The 21,727-nt window shown below is 36.0% G+C and overlaps 3 protein-coding genes across 3 annotated transcripts; 2 read left to right on the top strand and 1 right to left on the bottom strand.

Moving 5' to 3' along the window:
- Nucleotides 1–1,025: 1,025 nt before the first annotated feature.
- Nucleotides 1,026–3,170, top strand: LOC104115737 (transcription factor TCP23-like). The gene has a single exon (XM_070196664.1). The coding sequence runs from the start codon at nucleotides 1,583–1,585 to the stop codon at nucleotides 2,828–2,830; it is 1,248 nt and encodes a 415-aa protein (XP_070052765.1). The 5' UTR covers nucleotides 1,026–1,582; the 3' UTR covers nucleotides 2,831–3,170.
- Nucleotides 3,171–11,146: 7,976 nt separating this feature from the next.
- Nucleotides 11,147–17,369, bottom strand: LOC104115736 (alkaline/neutral invertase CINV2-like). Its single transcript, XM_009626428.4, has 5 exons — nucleotides 17,230–17,369; nucleotides 15,937–16,342; nucleotides 15,415–15,846; nucleotides 11,869–12,427; nucleotides 11,147–11,598 (listed from the first exon to the last, which is right to left on the bottom strand). Exons 2-5 carry the CDS (start codon nucleotides 16,306–16,308, stop codon nucleotides 11,303–11,305), a joined length of 1,659 nt encoding a protein of 552 aa, XP_009624723.1. The 5' UTR covers nucleotides 16,309–16,342; nucleotides 17,230–17,369; the 3' UTR covers nucleotides 11,147–11,302.
- A 2,972-nt stretch (nucleotides 17,370–20,341) lies between these two features.
- Nucleotides 20,342–21,482, top strand: LOC138906951 (uncharacterized). Its single transcript, XM_070196615.1, has 3 exons — nucleotides 20,342–20,674; nucleotides 20,875–21,241; nucleotides 21,448–21,482. Exons 1-3 carry the CDS (start codon nucleotides 20,342–20,344, stop codon nucleotides 21,480–21,482), a joined length of 735 nt encoding a protein of 244 aa, XP_070052716.1.
- Nucleotides 21,483–21,727: the final 245 nt, after the last annotated feature.

The following is a 21,727-nucleotide window of genomic DNA, read 5'->3' as shown; positions in this document are numbered from 1 at the left end:
GAAGAAAGAGGTGGACAATGGCTTTTGGGGGAAGATATTTGACACCTGTTCTATGGTCTCAGATTTTTGTGTTCCAAGTGTTACAACTGTTAAACCATGTTGGATCAAACAAGCATAGTAAAAATGTACCTCGGTGCAATAAGTTTCTGTTATATGTGGGGTCCGGGAAAGGCCGGACGACAAGGGTTTATTGTACACAGTTTTACTTTACATTTTTGCAAGAAACTATTTTCATGGATCAAATTCATAACCTCTTGGTCACATGACAACAACTTCACCGGTTACATCAAAACTTCCTTCAAACAAGCATATTATTATTATTATTATTATTATTATTATTATTATGTGCTTCTTTTATCAAAAGAAAAAAAAAAGGATTCTGTTATGTATATGGGGTGCAAAATAGATGGTAAAAGCTCTGCTTTGTGAGTGTGTGACAACTATAGTAATAGTGGCGTAACAGTATCAATGGTTTTCTTTCATTTGTTTTTCATAATCTTGTGGTCACAAGCAAATTTGCACAAATGCAGTCTTTGTTTAGCAATTTTTACTGTCTTTTAATTGTAGGTATTAATGCACACATATGGGATTATGTATATCTATATATTTAGACACAGGTTGGGTTGTGGTTGGACTAGATAAGTGTCATCATAATCATCATTATCAACAATCCAACAATATTACAAAAACTCAATCAGTGAGCAGTAAGAAAGAAGCAAATACAGAAAGCAAAAACAAAAGAAAAAGAGAGTATTGGTAAAAAGCCAAAAAGAGAAGACTAGAAAATGACTCTTATAGCCAAAACTTTTGATTTTGAAAAGAATTTGTCTTCTCTCCATTTTCTCCTATCTTTTCAATCCTTTCACACTAATCACATACTAATTCTTTTACCTACACCACCATAATCACTTCATTATACTTTATAACCCCCTATAAACACCCTCCCCCCACACACCCCATTAAAGAAACAGAAAGAGTCAAAGAAGAGTAAGGTGGCTGTGGGCATATATCAAATTCATGATAGGCAGCTTAAAAAACAATAACATTCCTTACAAATATAGGTTACACGAGTGTGCTCTTTTCCCTTCTCAGCTTATATATGCAAACATTTTTCTTTCTTTCTTTCTTGTAATATTGAGAGGTCCCCACCTGCTACCACCACTGAGTTTGAGTTGGATTCAGACCCCACCCCACCCACCCCTCTTCTTCCACAGGTGCAGTAGCAGTACTCACTGATTCTGTTGTTATAGGGAACCCACACCTACCCTTCCCTTCTCTTTCTTTCTCCAAAGATAGCAGTCAACCACAAAGTAAAAAAGAGAAACAAACCCCACCACTAATTCCACTTGTTACTGAATTCTTTTTTGGCTCTAAAGACACTGCAATTGCAGCAGCAGCAACAACTTAATTTTCAAGTCTCTTTCTTCCTTTCTTTCCTTCTTTCTTGCTTGGCTTAATGTTTTCAATTCATCTTGTCAATTAGACAAATGTTTGAAGCATCAACAAGAGATCTTTGTTAGACCCCCCTTACCCTTTCACCTTGCATACCCACCCCCCACCCCTATCTTCTCCTCTTCCCAAGATGGAATTTATGGAACCACATAGGAAAAAGCAAAGTGGTGGTAGTAGTACTAGTGGCACAGACCACCACCACCACCACCAGCATGCACAACATCAACAACACAACCAAGAAACTCCCTCTTCTTTACAATTAGTTTCACCTCATCAAAGTCAACCTGACCCTCCTACCCCTGGGTCCAACCAACCCCACCCCCACCCCCATGGTCCCTTCATGGGCTCCATTTCCATGCAATCAAGAACTCTATTTTCTCCTCCTTCAACCAATAATTCTTCCTCCTCCACCACCCCTACCACAACCCCCACCCCCAACAACACTTTATCCACAAAAGTAGTCAAGAAACCTTCTAAAGACCGCCACACCAAGGTGGACGGCCGAGGGCGGCGCATACGCATGCCGGCCTTATGCGCCGCCCGAGTCTTCCAGCTCACCAGAGAATTGGGTCACAAATCTGATGGTGAAACCATTGAGTGGCTCCTGCAACAAGCTGAACCGGCAATTATAGCTGCTACTGGAACCGGTACAATTCCGGCTAATTTCTCGACCCTCAACGTTTCCCTGCGTAGCAGTGGGACCACAATTTCAGCTCCGCCGTCAAAATCTGCGCCTCTCTTCATCCACGGTGGCTCCACCACTATGCTAGGCTTCCACCACCAGCTATCCAACGCCGGTTTTGGGCAAGCCCCAGATGAGAATAATTACATGAAAAAGCGGTTCAGAGAAGACACCAGTGGTGCAAACTCACCTTCAGGTGATAAACCGGAAAGAACCGGAGTACAAGCTCATGAACCGGGATCAGATTCTAAACCCGGTTCATCACAAACGTCGAGTTTCATTCCGGCTCCGGCCATGTGGGCGGTTGCACCAGCTGCTGGTAACGTTGGTAGCGCGTTCTGGATGTTACCAGTGAGTGGAGGTACCGGTTCAACGACGGCTTCGGTCGGGGGGGCTCAACCGGACCACCAATTGTGGCGCTCAAGAATTGGTGGGTTCGAGTTCCCGGGTAGTGGCCGGTTCAGTCCGGTTCAGTTGGGTTCAATGGTTTTGCAGCAGTCACAGCCGGTTCAGCAGCTGGGATTAGGAGTTACAGAGACAAATATGGGAATGTTGTCATCAATGAATAATGCATATAATAGCAGTGGTAACAATAGGGTTGATTTGGGTATGAATTTGGAGCAACATCATCACCATCAAAATCAGACTCAAGGTAGTGATAGTGGTGATGAAAATCACAAAGATTCTCAATCATAGTTTACAAATCTCTATGCAACCACTCCGAGGATGTATTAGCAAACAGTTTCTCTATCTTTACAACGTAGGAGTTTCTCTATCTTTGCATGAGTATGGTCGGGTATACGTGACCTCTCCAAGCCTACTTGTGGGACTACACTTTGTTGTTGTTGTTAACCATTGCAAAAAAGGTCAAGTAAATTGAAGAAAGAAAAAAAAAGGTTCCCATTTTATGACTTCTTGATTATTTTTTCTTAGTGTAATTAAGGAGAAGATTGTGTTCATTGTAATTTTCTTTTTTGACTCTTTGCTTTACAATTGTTCTTAATTTGGATTTAAGAATTTTTTTTTCCCCCCTTTATTTTTGGTTGGTTGATCCAATTTGTCAATCACATTTTGGTATATGTCTTTTGGCATTTAGAGAGGAAATATGTTGGTTCCGAATTGGAAATATGAAGAGTGGAATTGATTCATTTAGGTGACAACCAACAATGGTAACATAAGGAAAATGCCTACACATGTTCCTCCAAGTCTTCTTGATAATACTGAGTAAAGTCTTCTCTTCAAAAGCCCTTCTTGACTTGTCTTTCAAATTATAAAGTCCCAATTATAAATGAACCCTCAGCTTTTACCGGCCTTGGATTATTTTTAAGAATTTATTGTCAAATCTAATATTTATACCATTTTAGGGCAGTTCAGTAAACTTATTGATTATTGTGTAATACAATAATATGATGGATAACAACCACCCAAACAAGCCGTAAAATAAAGATTATTTGAACTAAGAATGAATTTACGTTAATTTTCAAGAATCAAATCCAAATATTTTGTCGACAAAATGACCCCAGGTAGGTTTAGTACTATCAAATCTAATCCAAAGTTATTTTTTAAACTTAATCCAGAAACAGTTTTTCCCACAATAATCTTTTTAAAAATACACTAGTTTATGAAAAACCATTGAAATTCAACTGCCACCGAGATTTCAGTGGTTCCCATCAAATTGTTGACTTTGTCTCGATTTAAATAGAACTGCGTAGCTCTTCTTTTTATCTGATTGATTCCCTTTCTTTTTCCGTCCTAGTAAAATAGTAGAGTCCGGAACCAAAGTATTTTTTTTTGGATTCAAAACACAAAAATAGGTGAAAAATTAATTGATGACCAATTTATATATAACGCATGGATTGAATGCGCTATATCTTAATCACATGTTTGTTCGTTAAGATATAGCGCATGCCACTCATACGCTACATTTGAATTATAAAATGGCGCTCAAAATATAAGTGTAGCGCATATACGGGATATACTATACCTGAAGCTGAAAAGACAGATAGGTATAGCGTATCCCATATATGCGTTATACTTATATAAAAAAATGGCTCAGCCATCTTCCTCGACAGAACGGTGTGAAACATCCCCCTCCCCCCTATTTTTTACGCAAAAATCTCCATTGGAGCCCACCCGTCCCCAAAAAATCGTGTCCCCTCCGTATTTTAGCGAGCTAACACCGGATCCAAGGCATTGTCGAATAGTGGATCTCGTCTACTGCTCGTTTCGGCTCCCAAATCATCAATTTTTCACAATTCAAAATGCTGTAAATCGAGGTACTCCGACTTACTTTTTGGTAAAACTCATGTATATAAAGTGCTTATTAGTTATTTTTACTGTGTTGTATGCTTTTTGTGATTGTTTTGTGATATAATTATTTTTTTTATTTTTTATCCGGATTAGTTTATTTATGTGCTAAAGAATTATTTAAAATATATATTGTTATTTTATTGAATAGTGTTATATGTAATTTTAGTGTTGTACGTATATTAATATATGACTTTATTGTTGTTTAGTGCCTTTAGTGTTATGTTGTGCCTTTAATTGTTATGTAGTGCCCTTTCGCGTAGTAAAACCGATAATAAATTTTAGCTTATGGTAATTGACTTTGTTTATGGCCATTTAGAGTAGTGTGACTTTAGTGCTCTTTAAGATTTCATAGTCTAGAATAAAAACTATGTGCTCTCCTTAACAAACTCAGTTAGAGTACACAATTATGGATTTAATGTATTAATAGATAATTATCAAATATTAGATATGAATCATAAAATAATCAGTTGACGAAACAAAAGAAACGTTGCCTGAAATTTTGGGCAAAATATGACAGTTAATACACAAATCATTACGAATGAAATAGATTCAATATTATTTAATATTACGATTGTAGTATTTTTTTTATATGAATAATTATTGCATATATCTTGATTACTTATGAAAATTTAATATTTAATTCTATTATAACCCAAAAAAATCTGGGGAAAAAAAAGATGATAGTTCAAACAAAACCTTGCAGAATTTTAATAAAAAATGTAGGAAACTAACATATGAAATATTAATATAAAAAATTTATCAACCTAAATATTTGTTATATGAATAATTACTAAAATATCTTATTAGTTATGAAAATTAAATATTTAATTCTCTATTAACCCCAAAAATATCTGGGAAAAAAGAAGAAGATGATAATTCAAACAAAATCCTCCCAAATTTTAGTCAAAAAATATAAGAAAATAACATATAAAACAATAATATATAAAATTTGTCAACCTAATTATTTTTATATGAATAGTTATTAAATATATCACGATTAGTTATGAAAAATAATTATTTAATTCTCTTATAACCCAAAAATAGCTGAAAAAAGATGATAGTTCAAACAAAACCCTGCCGAATTCTAATCAAAATGTAAGAAACTAACATATAAAATAATAATATAGAAAAGGTATCGACCTAAGTAATAATATAGAAAATTTATCGATTAAATATTAATATAAAAAATATTGCAATATATTTAAAGATGTTAAACGATTAAATAAAAAAATACTTTAATTAATATTGTTCAATTTACAGACATCGTCATGGAGCTTCCCCCTGTGCATCCCGGACCTGCATCTCGAGAGCTACTGGTGCTCCAGGGCAACCATAGGTCTTCACACATCTGGGATGGGTACAAAATGTCGTCAAGATCCCTTGTGAGGGTAACTATATCCGGCATACTGGGCAACTGATCAAGGTACGAAATCCCTCTTGAATGAAAGGGCACATGTGGCCTGTACACTCTAGGTCTAACGGGAGGTGAAGTCTGCATATACGGAGCATGCTCATTGGTGGCATCATACTCCCTCGGCAAATCAGGTTGATCTTTCTTATTCTCATCAACATCACCCTCATCAGGGAAGGGTGTGTCATCTCCAGACTCATCAGCATTGTTGTCATAACCGCTATCATCTTTCTGACTCTGTGCATCTGCCAGATCCTGATTAAATATATCGTCTTCGGGCAATTGAGTAAGGACAGGACCTTCAAATTGCTCGTTTTCACTGTACAACCAATAAAATAATGAGTTTTTCAAATTCATCCAAACATTATATATAAACTTTATCACTTAACTTACAAATTATAATATGTTGATATCCCATGATACACATTATCCTGTTATTGACGACTCATGGATGGATCACCATGATCCAATACATCAAAACTAGGCATATTCCAATTGTCCGTTGGTTCATAACTTATAAAATTCATATCTATGTGGTACCCATTTTGGAATATATGAGTGTTAATATAAATATAATATATAAAAAAATATAGTAATACAAAGAAAAATTGAAATTTACCAATCGGCTTGTGGATTATATAAACTTAGGGAGAAATTATGTCCTCCCTCCTCATTCGCCCCTAGATATAAGTTTAAATTTGGCCAAACTCTTTCAAACGGAACCTGTTCGGATAAAACTGCTCCAAAAGAACCACCCGATGATTGACGTTTATCCCTATTTTGCGGAACCTCAATATTGCGAACGTCTTCAAACTTTACGTACATTTCCAATATTTTTATCACAAGAATTTCCCAGTGTTCATCCGCAGTCCTAAAAATATCTGTCAGAGTTTCATCGTCTACGATATTAAACTCAGCATAACAAACAATCCCTTACGGAGTAACAGAATACGGATATCTTCCGGTTACTTTAATATTAACCGAACGTTTCCTCCTACTCATTTTTTTACATAACAACGAAACCGATCTATTATACTCCATTGTAAGTGGCAACTTAACAATACACTGTGGAGAACAACTATAGCGTACTGAGTTATTCTCTACGACAACCTCACCTCCCTCCCCTCTCCCCCTCCCCCCATATAATGCAACTCTAATTTTTTGTTGTTCGGACATTATGACAAAATGCAAAAAAAGTTAAGCAAACAAATATTTCGGAATAAGTTAAAGTAAATAAAAAGGAATGCAGAAGATGTGGAGGATCCTGAATAGATTTTTAACGAAACAATAAAACTCCTTAAATAAGCAAAAAATCAATGCGGAGGTACAATAATTGAGGGTATAGCGCATTCATTATACCCGCTATATATGTAGCGCTATAAATGCATGAGCTATAGCCTCAATTATTGGTGGGTCCGTAATAATTCAAATATAGCGCATGTGTTGCATGCGCTATACCTTAGCGGACAAACGTGTCGTTAAGGTATAGTGCATTCAATCCATGCGTTATATATATAAATTGGTCATCAGTTAATTTTTTCACCTATTTGTGTACTTTGAGTCCAAAAAATAATACTTTTGTTCTGGACTCTAAAATAGTACTAGTACATCATAATAGGAAAAGATCAGTCCCATTGAACTAGAAATTATCTAGATGGTATTTACTTCAACACATTGAAAAATAAATATGGTTCGGTGCACGAAGTATCTTGCATTTATAGAGGATCGGATCAAAATAGCATGGTGTATGCAGAATCAAACAATACAAAACTTGATAAACGATAAATCAGAGTATAAAAGAAAAATATACTAAAGTAGGCATAATAATTTATTATGATTTGGTCATTCGATCTTTCACTAATGTAAAAAGATAAAATAAATTTTTGAGAGAATAATCTCCCTAAACACAGGGGCGGCTCAATACTATTGGGGGCTTAAAGCCAAACTTCCACAAGAGGCCTTTAACTTTTTCTATATAAGAAAAAAATCATATATATATTATTTAATTGAAACCTAATTTTCTAGCATTTTCTAATGCAAAATTATGAATAATTATTTTATTATCAATTTCTTCTAATAATTATTTTTCAATTGATAATATAGTTAATCCATTCAATCTCTCTTGCGCCATGGTTTATCGTAATTAAGATTTTTTTCAATTTAATTTAAAAAACTTCTTTCAAATTTCTAGTTTATGATCAAAGATGGCCAAAGGCAACTGTTACAGGAATTGTTATTAATATTCTATATGCAATATAAGCATCTGATAAAGAATCAAGCCTTTTTATCGGACTGAGTATATTAATTAGAGTACTACAGTCTCTTCTTTTGGGGATTGTATCAAAGATTCAACTTTTCTTTTCTTTTTTCTTACGTTTTGAATAGCCGGATACATACTTTCTCTTTGACATATTTAAATTTTCACATATACTAAAAGGATAATATATGTGTACGTATTGAAAATATCGAGAAAAACAAACGTTAGATGAAAACTAATACTAAAAAATTAGAATAGAAGAACCTCATTCATTAACTTGATGTGAAAATAAATATTTATTGCTTTCAATATACTTCTGGTAGGCTTTAACTTGATTGACGAAAAATGTGGAGCAATAGGATCTCTTGGAGGCGCAAAGAAAAAATATAATAGTAGTAACTTTTGGTTGAGCTGAGAAAGATTAAAAAAGGAAATTGAATATTGTGAAAACCAAACAAGGAAAGTGGAAAAGGATTACATAATATTTAGTGAGAAAAAGACTAAAGAAAAAAAATAATCACTTGATTCCTTCTATAAATTTTGCATTTACACGTTAGGGGCCCATTTTTAAGGAACAAAAATATTTTTTCTTTTTAATTTTTACCAAAATATATAATAGGAGCAAAATACTTAATTAAAAAAATTATAAGGTAAAAAATAGGGGGACCTAAAGTTGGGGGCCTAAAGCTTGGGCTTCAGTGGCTTTACCCAATAACCGGCCATGCCTAAACATGATTCTCGTAAAAACTACATTGTAGAGGTTGTTGTTCTTATTGTGAAAAGAAAACGTCAATTTATATAAGTACAAAACTTCTCCTCCAAGAAAAGGATATGGCATATGAAAGATTTATTCCGTTTAGGAGTTGTTTTCTCTTCCTTCAAGAAAGAGAGTCCTAATAGATTAAAAAATACAAACAATACATGTACCATAAAATTTTAGAAATTTTGTATAAGAATACACACATATATATATAGGTGTAATAAAAATATTAAATAGCTACTTCTATAGTCGATTTGATTCGATTTTTTTCCAGTTATTTTTTTATTAAAATAAAAACCAAACCAAATTTGATCGGTTTTTAAAAGTCAAAACCAAACCAAGCCAAACAAAAAAAGTATCAATTTTCTTGGTCGGTTTGATTCGATTTTTAGATTTTTGTGAGCACCCCTACTTATATAGTTGTATCCTACTAGAACCAAAGAAATATTTGGAGCATAGGTTATATGTTTTATGCTATGAAGATTGTACCGAGAAAACTGAAAAATCCGAGAGAAACAGAGATTGAGAAACTCGACTTTTGTGGGTTTGGTTCGATTTATAATTTTGAAAATCGGATTGGATTGGTTTAATATGGTAATTGTGAAACCCAAATTAACCCAACTTATGTACCCCTAACTCACCCATAGCTTTTGAATACTATAATTTGTAGTTTATACAATTAACACAGTAGAGCATTCTCTACGTTAAAGAAAGTGATCTTTTTTCTAATACAAAAAAGCGTCTAATGGCCTTAAAAGGGAGATTTTCTAATACAATTGACACAAACGTCGTTTGACCCTATCTTTAGTTCTTTACGATACAACATTTCCTTTGTTCCATCATCCAAAAGTACATATGTAGATACATGACCTTAAATGTAAATTACCTAATCTTGTTGGATCAAACTAATAGCTAGTTAGTGAAGTAAGATTTTAAACAAAAAATGTTAAGAAAAAGGTCAAAAAGATTTACTTATACAAACTTTTTGCCGACCACAATTTTATAAAAATTTCCAATTATTAATGCATGTTATAGCAGTAAAGTGTTGGCGTGACATTTGAAAAGAAAGAAAAAGGAAAGAGAGCATCAAAGTTTGATTAACTTTACCATACACTCACACTCTCCCTTTAATCATTTCACAGATGGAACTTAAGATAAATAACCATTGATATGTCACTTTCCTTCTTATTTCCCTTTCTTTTTTAGATATTTCATGGTATCTCACTTTCTTTGATCACTTCCAATAGCAAACGAAGGTTTTAAAATTAGTCCAAATTCATCCATTCGGGGACATCCTATAAAATTAGTCCAAATTTATCAAGTAAATCAATAAGCACTGAAGGGTGTAGCCTAGCAAGTATTCTATGAAATTAATCGAGATGTATTCAAGCTCATCCGAACATTATGGTTATAATAATAATAAACTAAGATCCTATATGTTCGACATAAACATCTTTATTTCATTGGCAACTTCATTTTCTCCCAGTGTCATGTTTTGGATTATGTTGGATCCAAATTAACGGAAGCCATCACTACGTTCTGGTTTAATTCTTGATTGATAATTCTTGCTATTTTTTACTGTTTATTTTTTAGAATAATCAATGTTGCTTTTACTTGTTTTAGGGCAAACATGTTGGTCAAGTACTAAAATGTGACGTTCACTTCTGTAGAATTTCATCAGATAAGAAACATAAGACATTTTTTCCTCCCTTTACTGCAAATAAATATAGAAGGCAACAGTTGCAGTTTATTATCAAAAACGGAAAAAGAAGATAGAGAAAATAGTTGCGTTTAGTGATTCACGGGTAACATTTTTTTGATAAAATTCACGGGTAACATTCAAACTCAATTGAACATGTCAATCATCACAATTTAATACTCAAGCCATTTCAAAAAAATTATCTTAATTTGACTTAGCACAAATTTTAATAAAGAATGGAAAATTTTTAAGATATATGGTCTTAAATAATTCATTGCATTTGTGTAACTGTAAAACTTTTAAAACTTGTGGTCTTAAACCCGTCATAGCATTTGTGTGGCTATAAATACTTCCTATTAAGAAAATATTTAAAGATGTCAATCTTTTCGAAACGAACTAATAAGAAAATAGTGCCAATCTTTTTGAAGCGGAGAGAGTAAGAGTTTAAGTGTTGAGCACTGAGCGTATTATCACCTCCAAGCCATAAGCATAAGAAGCTAAGTTCCATAACACTATACTCACTGTCCTATCCAAGCAATTAGAGCATGTGTAAAAGATTAGTCCAACAGATTGGATACCATAAAAGCAAAGTCTTTTATATTGAGCAACGAGACATTATGCAAATGTACACAAGGAGAAAAATGAGCAATCTTACAAGGACAGAAATAGCCAAAGAATAGTGTTTTTGTGGTTTCTGTATCCATTGGTAGTAATGTCTCTCTTGCTTCAACTCAGCACGTCCAGGAAGCTGATCGTTTAATTACAGGCTTCATTTGCTTGTCCTCTTCCAAGGCCATCATTCCCAAGTGTGAAGGATCCTCCAGCAACATCTTTGCTACGAGATATCCAGCGATTGACCACGTCTGATACTTCCTTGCTTGTTTACCAATATATCTTCCGACTTTTCCATCATAATATTCAGGCCAGACGTCCTTAGATAAGCGGCTCTCAGCAAGATCGATTGCCCGTCTTGCAATTTGTGGTCGTCCCGTCTTGATGCAGGCAGCGGTTAGCAACCACAAAAGCACTGCATTTAAATTAGACATTTGCATGAGAGAGCATGACTTAAAACTTCTAGGAGCAATGTCGAGGCTTCATTATCTTGGAATGCTACTTGGGATAGTACAAAATTAAAGTAAAAATGTGTTCTAGTAAAGCTACAAGCATAATAATCCTTTTAACACAATAACTAAACTTACTAATGATCATTTAAGTCATGCTCTACATTCCTTTTACTTTCTTAATAAAAAGTCATTAAAGTTAGTAAAAAAATCAAGTGAAGAGCTGAAGGAAGAACCTGGCCAAGATCCTCCATTATGGTAACTCCACCTGGTATTCTTGGGATCACAACCAGTTATAAGTCGCCATTCATGATTTTCTAGTGCTGGATAAGATATTTTTAAGGGCATCTCTGCTACTAGCTCGTCCCAGCGTGCTTCTATGAGATCCATAATAGCGGAAGCTTGCTCTGGAGTGGCAAGGGAGGATAAGATGGCAATACAGTTTCCTAAAGCAAACCATCTGAAGTCCATCCTTGCTGGACTAACATTCCCGATGAAGTAACCACCACGCGTTGGCATAAATTCAAATACCCACTCTGGGATTGAATCAGGGATAACATTGAACTTATTTACTGCAGTATGAGAATATTCTTCAGTTTTGTAGCGGTATATGTCGTTTAATTGTTGGAAATCAAGCCAGAAATAACTTCTCATGTGATAACTCAAGGCATGTAGACGCTTCACTATTCTCTCAATAAATTCGCTCCCTTCTGTGTCGTGCTTCATCATTACCAAAGCACTTCTCAGTGCCATAAAGAAGAGCGCTTGGATCTCAATAGGATAACCGTATACTCCCTGAAAATTAACCACCACAATTTAATTATATACTCAAGGACATGTAACTCATCTCTATTGTGAAAAAAGTTACAAACAACTTTTAGGGTAGTCATATCAAACTTTCTTTTTATAGCCGAAAAATACGTTGTTTCCTGCTTTGAAACTTGGTGGATAAGGGGCCCGCCCCGCCATCCTTCTCTACTAATTAATGGGAGTCAGATCTAACATTTTCATCAGGATAAATACAATGACTGGATGCTGGAGTAGTTGTGTTAGCGATTTACTTCAAATAAATACAGTCGTACGTAGATCAATGAATCACCAATAAGCAAAAGAAGATGCTTAGTATGTGCTTCAAAGCACTTCTAACTATGATCATAACAGAACTCCAAAGAGGTAGAACTTCAGTGTATCTTCAAGTTATGCATGACATTTAGGCTTTCAAATCTAGTGTTAGAATTTGGATACACAATTACAAGGTAATGTAGTAGAAAATTTTATCTCTTGAACATTTGGTTAAATACTGGGTGACATGTATGAAGAAAAGTAAGACATGTTATACCTATAAAAAGAGAGAAAAGTAAGAGAAGTTATATTCCGTGGGTGGCTGAACTGAAGAAGAGCAGGGAAAACAAAGGAAAAAGAAAAGGAAGCTAACACTGACTAAAGGCAAAAAAATAAAAAAGAATAGGAAATGGAAAACATCAAATAAGATATAGTATATATTTAGACATGGTTTTAATTTTGATCAGGTATTTTAAGACATGGTTTTAAGTAGCATTTCTACTTTAATCAGAGAGGGTCATTACACGGTATGAGCAGGGCATCCGGGACAAAAGCGCACAACGTCATTGTTGGAGTCATCCTACTATTGGCCTCATATGAGGGATGACATTGAGGTCTATGTCCGAACATGTCTTGTTTGCCAACAAGACAAGGCGGAGCACAAGGCACCCGGGGGCTTGCTTGAGCCCTTACCAGTGCTGAAAGGCCATGGGACACCGTCAAAATGGATTTCATTACGTGCTTTCCAAATTCGAAGGGCTTTGGCACCATCATGGTAGTGGTCGATCATTATGCTACCTTCACTGTCACTACCGCAAATTGCAAAGCCGAAGAGGCAGCATGACGTGGTCAAACATTGGGGTGTTCCAAAGCACATCATTATCGACCGTGATCCACGGTTCACTGGTGTTTTTTGGAGGGAGTTGTTCAATTTGTTGGAGTTGCACTTCTCAACAAGTTTTCATCCAAACGGAGAGGGTCAACACACTTTTGGAGCTGTACTTGAGACACTTCGCTAGCGCCAACCAAAAGGACTGGTCAAAGTTGCTTGACACAGCTCAGTTCTCTTACAATTTGCAACGTAGTGAAGCCACCGGGAGAGGTCCCCTGAGCTTGCAACACGGCAGCAGCCCAACACGCCACAGTCCTTGCCCGTGAGTGTAGAATTGACGAATCCGAGCAGTTCATATGGCAAAGGCGTTGAAAAAACAGGTTGATATGGTCAGGTCTAATTTAGACAAGGCTGTTGATCGTAGGGGGACGTCCGGTTCTCTACCGAATTGGGGATAAAGTCATGGTGAAGCTTAATCTCCGTCTTTTCAAATCATTGTGGGGCGTTAATCAAAGTTTGAACTTCGATCCAACGCTATGAGGAACCGTTTGAGATCATTGCCAAGGTGGGCAAGATTTCTTATAAGCTAGACATGCCACACCATTTGAAAATTTATCCGGACTTCCATGCTAGTCAATTGAAGCCGTATCATGAAGACAAAGTGGACTTGGAGCGTGGGCAGTCTAGTCGTGCTCAGATTTTTATCACACCTCCAGCTATTGACAAGAAGATTGAGGCCATAATTGATCATCAGCTAGTCCGAGGCAAAGGAAGGGGCAATTCCAGTGTTCAATTTCTTGTTCATTGGAAGGGACAGTCACTCAAGCAGGCATCGTGGGAAAAATATGAGGATTTGTGGCAGTTCAAGATCAGGTACATGAATACTTGAAGCTTTGTGGCGTCGCGGTCGTCGCCATTGTGGGGGAGAAGGTTGCGCCCCGCAAACGTCCCTATTGTTTTTTCCGCCTAAAGCTCAACAATCTGATTCAAATATGGCATCCACAAGCAAAGGGGTCTGTACACACATGCCGCCAACATTTGGAGAAGTCAAAAACAAGCATGAGACTCAATTAATGCAGCCTTGTCCTAGTTCCCAGCAGCTAGGCGTGTCTGGTGCTGCAAAGCTGCCTAGTGAAAGCGACATCCATGGAAGTCAAGGCAAGACATGTCAGTTTTAACCAAGTGTTGACTGGCGCTCCCAAGCCGCCTTTCCCCTTATAGTTAGGCATCTTTAGAGGATATTCTAATATAATTAGGATCATGTAGTGACGGTTCTTTTTATACTAATGTATAGGCCTTAAGGCACTCATTTCATACTTTGTATTCCTCTCTTTATCAAGTAAATCAGAAAATAGTCTTTTGCCTCCCAAATTCGTGTGCCTTTGTCTTTCATTATTTTCGTGTGTGTGTGTTTGTCAAGCTCAAGCACGAGTTGGTGCTTATTTCTTGGTAAGACTAAAACCTGGGACCGCATAGAGGCTGTCAAGGTTGTCTGCACGCTGCCTAGTTGAGTTAGGCCCGTGACACAAGCACTCTATAGAAAATTAATAAACAAGTTGAAGTTGGAGGCGGCACTCGCTTCGTTACTATCTGATATCATGTGTCTTCAACGAAAAGATTCAAAATTCATATACAATGACTACTACTACGCTTCAGTTCCAATCAAGTGGGGGATTTGAACTGAATTCAGATAATAGGTGTTTATTTATTCTGTTCAAATTTTCTTTCATTATTGGCCGGAGGAAGTGGCGAGGAATTACTGATTAAAAGCATCACAAGAACAGAAGAAAGCAGCCTAATACATACCAAGTATCTAATCACAGCTGTAAGTTGTATTATGTCACAATCAAAGAAAATATATGCAAGATAAGGCGATAAGACATTTTACCATTCTTCTATCAATCATTGAGCATCCATCAGCACAGAGCAAAGTAGGAAATGTATCAAATCCTTCGGACAAACATAAGCTCAATATAAGCCTCATTCCCCTTTGGCACTCAGGAGTTTCAGCAAGACTGACGTCTCCGGTAGATTTTGTGTATGCACGGAGAAGAATTATCCACCAAAATCCAGAATCAACTGGAGCTACTCTTCCAATTGCACTCTCACCAAAATCTGCCATTATTGTATCCGTCTTACGAACTGGATCATGAAGAACCTTGAAACTAGCAGGCATAACTCCTTCGCCCAGCTTAAATCTATCTACTCTTTTCTCCCATCCTTGAAGCTGAAGTGTCTTCAATAGGAAGTTTTTAACTATATCTGGCTCTCCATTCATCAGGAAGGCCAGAGCACTAGGAACAAAATCTCGAACAAAAACCTACACATCAAACAAAAAACTTAAATGGACAGATGCTACAAAGTCACAAGACATTGAAAAACATTGCTGGATTGTGTATTTAACACAGACCTGATCATAATTGAGGACTTCCTCAGAGGCATGGTCAACTGCAGCAATTGTACCAACTGGTTGACCTCGAAAGTGAACCAAAGAACGGCGGAGAGCGTCCCAGGCTTCAGCAACCATTGGATGGGGCTCAAAAGAGTTCCGTGCCGATGAAGCTGGGGTGTCCAAGGCAGACCTTCCCGGCGAGTAAGCACTCTCATAATTATCTAATCCTCTGCTTAGGCCAATGGATAACTCACTGAGAGACCTCTCATCAAAAGATCTCTGCCTCTCAATATTTAGCCTTGGCTTGTCAAGAAGCTTAGAGAGATCATAATCATCCATCTCAGAGATGGAGCAGTGTGAGCCCACACTTTTCAATCCAGTTCCTTCCATGTTCAGTCTTAACCCTTCAACTCAAACAAGTATTCTGTATGATAAACAAATAACCCCTTTTAGACCACTAACTAAGTTGTACAACTCATATAACAACACATGCTTGTTAAATAGTAATGGAGTAGCTATTTGACAACCCACTGCCACTCAGTTTCAGACAAAATAAAAGGCGCTTTTTAAATAAGAATACGGAGCATATGGGAACTTTTATATACAGAAACTACAAAATAAACTACCCAGAATGGAAGTTATGAGAAACCAAATCAGCAAAACACTGTGGCCCAACTGAAAGAATTAATAACTCATCCATTATGCAAAGCAGACAAACAAACAAGAAAGGAACTCACTTATATTTGCAGTCTTATCCATTATTTCTCTCTACTGAAGGATTATTAATGAATAAACACTTAAACAGTACGACTAGTAATCAACTTAAGTTACCATAACCTAATCTTATCCACAAAAAAAGTATGCTACTACTAATCAAGCCATTGCCAAGCTCTTTTTTAGGAGGATAATGATGCTATTAAAAAGAATAGAATATTGAGCTACATATCCTCCTATAATAATACCAAATAAATAGGCATAACTTAAGTCTAGAAAATGAAGATTATCCAAAAATTTAAAAGGGAATAAAGATTTTTCTTTAAAACTTTAAGCTCACACTCAACTCAGAAAACAAGCTGCATTATAAACTCTACTCCACCAAAAAGCAACAAAACTAAGAAGAAAAACGAAACTTTGAGATCCATATACAATGAACTAGAGCAAGAGAGAAACCCCATAAAGAAAATGAAAAAATAATTTACTTAGAAGCTAATTCACCAATTACCAAGAGCCAACTTAGATCCAAAAAAGAACTGGTTTTGCACAAATACCAAGAAAAAGAAATCTCACAAAAGAGAGTACAGAGAGAGAGACCTTAGCTGGGAGAAAGAGGAGAAGGGGTTAATCCGCCGGAAATAATGGAAGCCGGAATCCGGCGAGATAGCCGGAAAATAGGTAGGGAGAGAGAGAGTGTGAGTAGAAATGGAGAGAGAAGAGAAAAAAAGAACATTTTGTGGAGAGCTGCTCATTTATAGAAATGAAAGTTGGAATTGCCAAGTTGACATTTTGAGACTCTTAAATGGGCCCCTCAAAACCCCATTCTGCTTACCCTTGTAAGAACGCACAGCTAGGATATTGCAGGTTTAGGATGACAATACAAAATAGCGACAAAATATAGGCGTTAGGTTGCAGCCGTATTAGAGTAGAGTATTTATATCGCAATCTTGGGGTGCCATCCTTCCTCTATTTCAGAGGCCGACACATACTACAGGGAAAAAGAAATCACTGGCATCCAAAAACTTCGGTAAAAACTTTATGTATATTTGCATATGTCTTCAAGAAATAGTCATGGTGTCTTTGCGATTACCGAATCTTGAGTCCATCTATGTCTGAACCCTACGTGAATGCAATATACTTTTATAGACTGAGCTGTAATATTTTTAGTCGGCGAAACATTTCGCACTAATCCACCCCTTTCAACTTGAAAAGAAAAAGATTTTTAAGTAGGATCTAATTTAAATTAATTTTGGACAATATTTGGTTGAAGTTGAGAAAAAATAAATTTAAGTTTAATTTTAAAATATATTTTAGAACAAACATGAATTACACTTGAAATAAAAAGTTCATAAACAGTTAAAAATTGTGAATGAAAAGCACTATTTCACTCAAGATACTCTTCTGTGATAAATAAGGTATGGAAGAATCAAAGTTGGTATCTTATTCCATGAAGTGATCCATATATATACATGTACATATGATCCTAACTATGAAAAGAAGTAAAAGGAAAATCCTAAAAATCTGTTATCAAATCTCAATACTTATTCTATTTATGTACAGTACAAGTAATCTGTCTACATTCATTCTTTAACACTCTCTCTCAAGCTGGAGTATAGATATTGATCATGCCCAGCTTGTTGCAAAGATAATTAACTCGAGTTCCATTTAACACCCTTGTGAATAAATCAGCAAATTGCTCTCTTGTCTTCACGTAACTAGTAGAAATCAAGTTTTTCAGAATCTTCTCACGAATAAAGTGACAATCAACTTCAATATGTTTTGTCATTTCATGATACACCGTATTTGAGGCGATATGAAGAGCGGCTTGATTATCACACCAAAGTTTTGCTGGTGTTGTATGCTTTATCCCAATTTCAGTGAGAAGGTGATGTATCCACATAACCTCACACGTAGTCTGTGTCATAGCCCTGTATTCGGATTCTGCAGTGGATCGAGATACAACATTCTGTTTCTTACTTCTCTATGATACCAGATTTCCACCTATAAAGACACAATAGCCGATAGTAGACCTTCTATTAATTTTGGATCTAGCCCAATCCGCATCTGCAAAACACTAAATGTGAGAATGCCCACGATTGCTGTATAATATGCCAAGTCCAGGGGCTCCTTTTAAGTAACATAGAATTTGTTCCAGTGATGCCCAATATTTTGTTAAGTTTAGAATTTTAATAATGATCAATATCCATAAAGAAGTCTTGACTAATGTTATATTAGTGTATGCAGATTCTGGTTAGCAACAACATTGCTAAAAGGAATGAAGACCCACTCAATGGCTATGTATATTGAACCATTGCCTTACATGTAACTCACCTGCAAATCCAGAAATAAGTGTATGCAGATTCTGTAAAACGGGAGATTCAAAGTGGAAGGGAAACACAACATAATGGGAGACAATTTGAGTGGGAAACACAACATAATGGGAGACAATTTGAAGTGCTGCTCCTTTTCCCAATAAAGCATGGAGCATGGAAGCACTCCCTGGATAAATTAATCCAATCCATCAAATGGAGGCAATTTGAAGTGTTGCTCTTTTCTTCAAAGCATGGAGCATGGAAGCACTCCCTGGATCTCGGCATGGAGCACTCCCTGGATTTATTAAATCCAGCCCATCTCTCATGAAGGAATTAGAGGCACCTTTCTTGAATCAAATATCAGTAAAATATTGTGTGCATCTATCAAAGACAAATCTACAACAACTCTCAAATCTCACCTATAAGAAGACTGGCAAACTCAAGGATTAGACACGCAGCCTTCTATACAATTGTCTATCCAACTACAAGTTCTTTATTCTACTCTTAACAAGCATTGAAATTTACTTTTAGTAGATTTACTGTGTACACAAAAGAGTGAAGAGAGACTAAAAAATATTGGAGAGGCAGTGTGTCCTTAGAGGTTGTATCATTATTCATTACTTTGGTGAGCGAGTGAAAACCAAAGAGTCGTTGTTGGTGAGCGAGTAAAAACTAACCTTTTGCGTTGTTGGTGAGCATGTTAAAACCCACCCTTGTTCGTTGCTTGTGAGCAAGTAAAAACTAACCTTGTAAATATTGGTGGTGAACGTTGAAAATCACACAAGTTGTACATAACTCATATTACAAAGAGATCAAGAGATAACATCCTTGCAACCCAAGGAGACTGGAGTAGGATACCACATTGGTTGCTTACCAGTATAAAATTCCTGGTGTCATTTATCTTACTGCTTTCATATGTTATTATAAGCAATTACTGTTTGTTGAGATTAGTATTTGATTAAATCGAAGTACTGACAGTATTGTGCAGGCTGTCTCCGCATCGGTTGACTAAGTGCATACCATAGTCGACTAGAAATTTTTAACACGCTACAATTCATCCCCCCTCCCCCCCCTCCCCCCGTACTTTCAATTGGTATCAGAGCAAGTATCACATCTTTATTTTTTTCTTAACAGCAAGTGAGAAAAGATCCATGGCATGTCATCAAATTACTGAAACCGTACTTTAAGAGGGATACTCAACAAGAAGGCCATCGTACTTCAATAATCAATACTATAGCCATTGGAAAGAATGAATGAAGGTTTATGTTCAATCAATAGATTATCTAGCCTGACTAGTTATTCAGAATGGACCTAGACCTATTCTAAATAATAGTGATGGAAGGAAGCTTGAAAAAAGGGCATCCATATGTGACTACACAAAAGAACAGTTGGATATTATGCAATCAAACGCTAGAGCAATCAACATGCTCTATTGTGTGATTAGTGAAGAAGAATATAAGAATATATCCACATGTGAGACTGCTAAAGATATATGGGACAGATTGAAAAATATCCATGGGGACACCAACAAAGTTAAGGAAATTGAATTGAAGTCAACTCTTGAAGAATCTAAATCTGGTGAAGATCGAGAAGACTTGGCCGTAATACTTAGGACGGAAAAAAAAAGAGTAGAAAAAAGCAGTATAGAAAATCTCAATCCATCCATAATCATCAAAAGAACCGCAAGAATGAAGTTCAACAACAAAAGAACGTATGCTGCTACGAATGTGGTAAACCTGGACATATGAAATTAAAATGTCCTAACTTCAAGAAGAAGAATCATAAAATCTAAACTTGGAGCGACGGGAATGAATCTGAAGAAGAAAACGATCACAAAAGAATGGAGAACCTATGTTTCATGGTAATGGGAGAAATTGACAAGGTATGTCCTACTCCTATTACGTATTGCGATAAATGTGATGAATTGCAGGAAAATATTGAATTGGTTCTCAACGACCTTGAGAAAGTTCTTAAGGAATATAATAAGTTGAGAAAAGAGAAGAAAAATTGGGAGATCCAACTTGAAGAATATGACAAGTTGAGAAATGAAAAGAAGGACTGGGATATTCAGCTTGAAGAATACCAGTTGGAGAACAACTTACTTCAAGAAGAAAATTTTGAGTTTCGCAAACAAATAAGCAGCTTGCACAAATCCTACAGCCACTACTTTGATCGATCAAAGTCGTCTCCTTGGCTTAACATCTATCAGTCGACTAAAAGGGGGTCTACTGATAAATGTCCTACCTTAAACAAGTTGACTGAGGGAAGTTCCAAGTCAACTAATAAGGCAGCTACAGGTAAATATTCTTCTTCTCATATTACATGTCACTACTGTGGTAATTTCGGACATAAAGTATTTGCATGTAATTATGCCAAAAATCATGTTAGATCAAAATTTATTTGGAGACCTAAACAGTTACATGTATCTCCAATGATACAAGCTACTAACTATGAAGGACCCAAAAAGATTTGGGTACCAAAAACAAACTAATTTGTTTTGCAGGAATTTTGAGTCCAGCCATAAAAATGGGTCAATGATATTTGCATAATGGATGGTCAAGGAACATGCTTAAATATGCTTCAAAGATTTATTCTATAGAAAATAAAGTAACTATTACACGTGATGGTAAAGCTTAAATGATTGGTATCACTAGAGGATATTCAAGTTCCTTCAGAGGCTTTATAAGGTGATACGAATCTAGTAACATTTTTTTTGGTTAAGCATTATATGGTATATACAACTACATATTGCTTGAGTCGACTAGCTGCATTATACTACAATT

This window comes from Nicotiana tomentosiformis, chromosome 3 (genome assembly GCF_000390325.3).
Source record: "Nicotiana tomentosiformis chromosome 3, ASM39032v3, whole genome shotgun sequence".
Lineage (NCBI taxonomy): Eukaryota > Viridiplantae > Streptophyta > Magnoliopsida > Solanales > Solanaceae > Nicotiana > Nicotiana tomentosiformis.
Note: the sequence above shows the minus strand (reverse complement) of the source record. Positions and strands in the feature narration are given on the sequence as shown.